At 55.1% G+C, this 6000-nt stretch overlaps 1 protein-coding gene across 1 annotated transcript in view; it reads left to right on the top strand.

The window, feature by feature from the left end:
- Positions 1-1363: 1363 nt before the first annotated feature.
- Positions 1364-6000, top strand: part of FAM193A (family with sequence similarity 193 member A) — a gene marked incomplete at both ends in the record, with an annotated part of 169111 nt that continues 164474 nt past the window's right edge. Inside the window, one exon of the mRNA XM_080697594.1 lies at positions 1364-1585. Coding sequence (XP_080553720.1) covers positions 1364-1585 — 222 coding nt within the window. The remainder of the gene's footprint in view (positions 1586-6000) is intronic.

The following is a 6000-nucleotide window of genomic DNA, read 5'->3' as shown; positions in this document are numbered from 1 at the left end:
CCCTGCTAGGCGTGAGGGGCCCTCATTCTGCGGGCAAGGCGGAGTCTGAAGGGCTTTAATCAAGGGTTGATTCGATCACTTTAGCTCCTTCTGGTTGTGTCGGGAAGAATGGGACGGATTAGCAGGTGTGGCTGCAGCTGAGGCACGGGTGACAGAGAGACAATGAGACGAGGGCAGGCTCAGGAGACGGTGTAAATGGAAGCGGCGGACCCGACACCACTGTACCAAAGCTCGGCTGCGTCTGGGCCCTGTCATCACGCAAGGAACCGAGGCGGGGCACGTCTCCTGTCCCGGTGCGTCTGGAGCGCAGGGCCCCGGCAGGGTCCCTCTTGTCTGGCACCCAGGGTAGAGCTGTATCTGGGGCTTGCTGGTGACCCGCAGGGCGCTCGGGAAGAGAGTCCAGGCAGGGCCCAGGCCTCTGGCCTGCACCTGGGTCCCGCGGGGCCGCAGGGCCTGGCTGGGAGGTGCGGGCTGCTGGACCCGCCCGGGAGCGCGGCCAGACGGCTGCAGGGAGGCAAAGCCTGGGGGGGGGGGGGCGCCGGAAGCCGGCTGCCCGCATGCGGGTCGCCGCGGACCGACCCGCGAGCCGACCCCGTCCTGCACCGGCTCGGGGCCGGCCAAGGTCACACAGCTACAGGTGGAGGAGCGCGACCCAGCCCGGGCTGGGCGAGCTCGGCGGCCTCTCCTGGGAAGGCCGGAGCGCAGGCCGCGAAGGGCGGCCGCCCCAGCGCGAATCGAGCGACCCCGGCGCTCAGCCCGGCCCTACCCGCCGCCGACTACAGCGCCCACAAGGCAGCGCGCTGCGAGCGGGTCCGGAACGGCGGCGCGTCGTGACGTCACGGGAGCCCCGCCTCCGAGACCGCGCAGGGACCGACGGGAGTTGTGGTCCTGCCGCGGTCGTCCGGGTGGCGGCGCGGGCGCCGCGGACTGCCGCTCCCAGCGTGCCCCGCGCTCCGACGACGTTGGCCGCGGGCGGGGGGCGAGGCGAGGGGCGGCGGAGCCCGGGAGGGCGGAGTGAGGCGGGGAGGGCGCCCGCGCCCCTCCCCCGCCCGCCGCTGCTTCCCCCTCCCCCGACGTAAACTGGGATCCCTTTCCCCTTGTGTCCGCCATATTGGACTCTAACTCTGGTCAGCGGCGGCGCCGGGCCCGGTGGACTCGCCGCAGCTCCCGCCCGCCCCGCCCTCCCGCCCGGAGGCGACCCCGCGCCGCGCCCCCCGCCCCGCCGGCCGCAGCGCCCGCCGCCCCCGCCGCCGCCCGCCCCGCCGCCCGCGGCTCCGCGCCCGCCGCCCGCGCCCCTTCCCCGCCCGCCGCCGCCGCCGCCGCCGCCGCCTCCCTCCCTCCGTCCCTCCCTCCGCCCGCCGCCATGAGCCCGGCCGACGCCAAGCGCGGGGCCCGGCGCCGGAAGAACAAGCGCGGCGGCGGCGGCGGCGGCTCGGGCGGCGGCCACGGCAAGGCGGGCCCGGCGGCGGCGCTGCGCGGCCCCCAGGCCCCGGGCCCCGGCGGCGCGGCGGGCCTGCTGGGCGGCGCGGCGGCCCCGGGGGCCCTGGGCGCGGGCGCGGGCGGCGCCGCCGGAGGCTACTTCGAGGTAAGCGGCGCGGGGCCGGCGGGGCGGGACGGCCGCCGCCCCCTCGCGAGGCGGGCGCGGCGGGTAACGGGCCGCGGTGACAGCTCGGCCGGCGCGCGTGGCCGCCCTCGGCGGGCCGGAGCCGCCGCCCGCAAGTCTGGCGGCCTGCGGCGGGCCCGGGCCGCTTCCCCGCGTCCGGCTGGGCCGCCCCGGCGGAGGCCGGGGTTGGGCTCTCGAGGCGAGCGGCCGCGGCCCGGGGCTGGCCGGCGGCGGGGGCACGTCGGGAGATGGGGTTGCGTCTGGAAGATGATGGGTGTTTTCCAAAAGTTGTATTAGTTCCTCCCGCGTCGATAGAAGTCTGGCCTTGCATTGTTTTGGGAAGCAAACCAAACCCCTCAGGCGAGTTGGCGGCCGCGGCGTGGGACGTCGTCTTCCGTGAGCGGCCGGCACTCGTGAGCAGGTGAGGGACGGGTGAATGGCGAGCCCGTCGATGCTGACGAAGTTGCTCGGGACTCAGCACCGCATTGGAGTTTCCGTTTCAATCTCACCCGGCGTTCTCCGCAGACTAAGGGCAGTTGTCGCAGCTTTCTTTGTATCGTGGTACGTTTGTTTAGGATCCCGGGTCATAGCCCCGGGCTTCAATCTCCAGAGATGGAAGTGGCCCAGTGGTAGGTTAATCCACTACTCGGAGTCCTAAAACGGCTGTAGTTCTTTGACTGAGGATGAGATGAGGCTTGTGCCTTTGAGCTAGTTGGTTGGTTTATTTATGTTTCGGTCCAGGGGCTGGAACCCAGGAGTAATACCCAGGAGTATTCTGGCTCTCACCTACATCCCCCAGCCTTTTGTTTTGTTTTTAAACAGGGTCTCCCTAAATTGGTGAGGACCTTGCTAAATTGCTGCGCCTGGCCTCGAACCTGGATCCACCTGGCTCAGCCTCTCAAGTACTAAGATTACAGGCATGTGCCACCGCACCGGACATATCATTTAGCTTTTTAAGGGCATGAGTATTTCTTTTCCCTTTTTTTTGGCAGTACTGGGGATGGAATCCAGGGGTATTATACCTCCAAGGTACACCCAGCCTTTTCATTCTTTATTTTGAGACAGGGTCTCACTGAATTGCAGAGGGCCTTACTAAGTAGCTGAGGCTGTCTGCGAACCTTGATCCTCCAGTTTCAGCCTCCCGAATGCTGGGATTACAAGTGTGCGCCACCACGCCCGGCTCTATACAAATTTTATTACTGAAATGTTATTAGTATTTGGATGTGACGTATACTTCCCCGTTTTTGTGGTATTGGGTATGGAAACCTGGGGCATTCTACCTGTGAGCTAGACTCCTAACCCTATTTTATTTTTATTTCAAAACTGGGTTGCCCTAGGTTGATGAGGGTCTCATTACTTGATGAAGTTGTCTTCTAACTTGCAATTCTCTTGTCTCAGCCTTCCAAGTATTGGGATTATACATGTGTGTCACCATGCCCAACTAAATATACCCATTTCTACCAAGTCAATAAAAACCACTTGATGGCACAGTAGAATCCTTACTCTAGCCTTTTATACCTTTCCAGATTTTAATAAATCTTACTTTGCAATATTTAGCTAAAACTCCTTTTGTTACTCTAATTACAGTATTCAAACTCGGATAACTATATGCCTGTATTGTTTTTGGAAGAGAGAGAGAGGGAGAGAGAGAGAGAGAGAGAGAGAGTGTGTGTGTGTGTGTGTGTGTGTCTGTCTCGATTCAACTCAGGGGCATTTTACCTCTGAGCTGCACCCCAACCATTTCATTTTATTTTATGGTACAGAAGGTTGAACCCAGGGGCATTCTACCTCCCAAGTTATACCTCCAGCCCTGTTTTTTATTTTTAAATAGGGGTCTCACTAAGTTGAGAAGGGCCTCACTAAGTAGCTGAAGCTGGCAGTGAACCTTTGATCCTTCTGTATCAGCCTCCCAAGCACTGGGATTGCAAGGGTGCTTCACCATGCCCAGCTAATTTTTTATTTTTGGAACAAGGCAACACTAAGTTGCTGAGGGCCTTGCTAAATTGCTGAGTCTGGCTTTGAACCTGTGATCCTCCTGTCTCAGCCTCTCAAGTACTGAGATTACAGGCATGTTCCACCACACCTGGCCTTATTCTGTTTTTCTTATTATGCGTTAAGGGTTTGACCATAACTCATTGTAGAAAAATTAAATCTCTCTTATGAACCCTAATCAAAAGTTGTTCAGAGAGCCGGGCGTGATGGTGCACGCTTGTATTCCCAGCATTCGGGAGGCTGAGACTGGAGGATCGTGGTTCACGGATAGCCTCAGCTACTCAGTGAGGCCCTGTTTCAAGATAAAGAATAAAAAATAGGGCAGGGGGTGTAGCTCGGAGGTTGAATGCCCTGGGTTCCATCCCCAGACCCGGGGGAAAAAAAAAAGTTGTACAGAATGCTTTCCAGTACTTTTTGTTTCCCCAGTACTGGGAAATGAGCTCACAGGGCGATCTTCCTCTGAGCTGCATCTCTCTCTCTGTTGTTGTTGTTGTTTGAAACAAAGTTTTGCTTGGTTACTGAGAGTTTTGATTTGTTGTTGAGGGATTACAGGTGTACCCCACCATACCCAGCTATTCTAATACTTTTTTAAGATTTTTTTTTTCTATTTGGTAGTTTCATTAATAGAATATTTGTTATAGTTTACTGTGTAATGTTGTTTTGACCTACACCTGAAAAAACTTTTTTTTTTTTTCCAGTATTGGAGATTCTATTTCTGAGCCACCTTTCAGTCCTTTTTATTTTGAAAACAGGGTCTCACTAAATTACTGAGAGTCTCATTAAGTTGCTGAGGCTGGTCTAAAACCTGTAATTCTCCTGACTCAGCCTCCCAAGTACTGAGGTTACTGGCATCTGCCACTCCCTAGCTACTGTGCTCTTATTTTTAAGTTTCATTTTATTTTTAATTTGGAACAAGGTCTAGCTAGGTTGATGAAAGTCTCACTACTTGCTGAGGTTGTCTTCAAACCTGCAATCCTCCTGTCTTCGACTCCCAAGTACTGGAATTACAGGCATGCGCCATAGTACCCAACAAGTATTTTTAATACACAATTAAGAAACCACTAATAAAGAAATTTAGTAACTAAAGAGCTTTAAAAATATTTTTATTTTATTTTTAATTTGGAACAAGGAGTGTATCTTGGAGGTAGAATGCTCCTGGACTCAATCCCCAGTATCAAAAAAATTCTTTGTAAAAGTGACAGGGTTAAAAATGTTCTTGGTACTGTTGACAAGGTTTTGATGGAACTCGGAAAGCTCTGAATTTCCTCCTCACAGGTAGTGAGCTCTTTGAGTACCTTGTGTGGTGCAGAATGGGCTCACAGAACAATTAGCAGGTGTCAGCTACAGGGTGCTGGCCCTGTGTTTCTAGGAGAGGCTGAGTCCTGAGGGGCATCCCCTGTACTCCATACAGTTACCAAGCCAGAAGATGGCCAAGAAAGAAGCCACAGTGGCAAGACTGGCCTGCTGTGTAGAAGGGATCACAGGCAGGATCCCAGCCCCTCAGTCCTGTGTGCTGAGCACTGCACTTTGCTTTATACCTAGGACCACCTTGCTAAAAGGTGCGCTATGCCTAGGACCACCTGAGCCAGAGAGGGGATTTGTGCATGTGGGTAGCTACCACAAAGAAATGAGGGACATGGGAATAGTAGAAACACATAGTTGATAGAATCTTTGGTCCAGAACAAAACTGGTTTACAAAATTTGGGGAAACACAAATTTCTTAGAGTTGAGACCTGTGTAACCTCACTGGGCATCCATCTCCTAGGATTGTTACTAAAATTTAAACAAGTTAAGCTGTGTATACACTTGTAACCCCAGAGGCTGAGGCAGGTTCCAAGCCAGCATCAGCAACTTAGGCTCTCAGAAATAAAATTGGGCTTGTGGTGTAGCTTGGAGGTAGAATGTCTCTGAGTTCAATCCCCAGTACAAAAAAAAAGTTAATGCAGAGGAAGTGTTTAGATGGTGCTGGTGTATACAAGCAAGTGCTGTGTTTATGATCATTATTTTTTAGGAGATTGTACTGGACTGGACTTTATTGGGGACATTGCTGCAAGATTTTTTTTTGGTGGTACTGGGGTTCCTGGAAGCCCTTCTACTCTGGGCTACACTCCCAGACCTGTTTTTTATATTTTTATTTGGAAACAGGGTCTCAACCTGTGCGATCCTCCTATCTCCGCCTCCCAAGTGCGGGGATTACAAGCACGTGCCATCATGCCTGGTTTGCTGCAATATATTAATCAAGCTTTTCCCACTTGTGAAATGGAGAAAGGGTACAGGTGATTCAAATTGTTGAACATGGCCGGGCATGGTGGTGCACACTTGTATCCCAGCATTTGGGAGGCTGAGACTGGAGGATCACTGTTCATGGACAGCCTCAGCTACTTAGGCCCTCTGCAGCTCAGTGA

Source organism: Muscardinus avellanarius, assembly GCF_963383645.1.
Source record: "Muscardinus avellanarius genome assembly, chromosome: 6".
Lineage (NCBI taxonomy): Eukaryota > Metazoa > Chordata > Mammalia > Rodentia > Gliridae > Muscardinus > Muscardinus avellanarius.
Note: the sequence above shows the minus strand (reverse complement) of the source record. Positions and strands in the feature narration are given on the sequence as shown.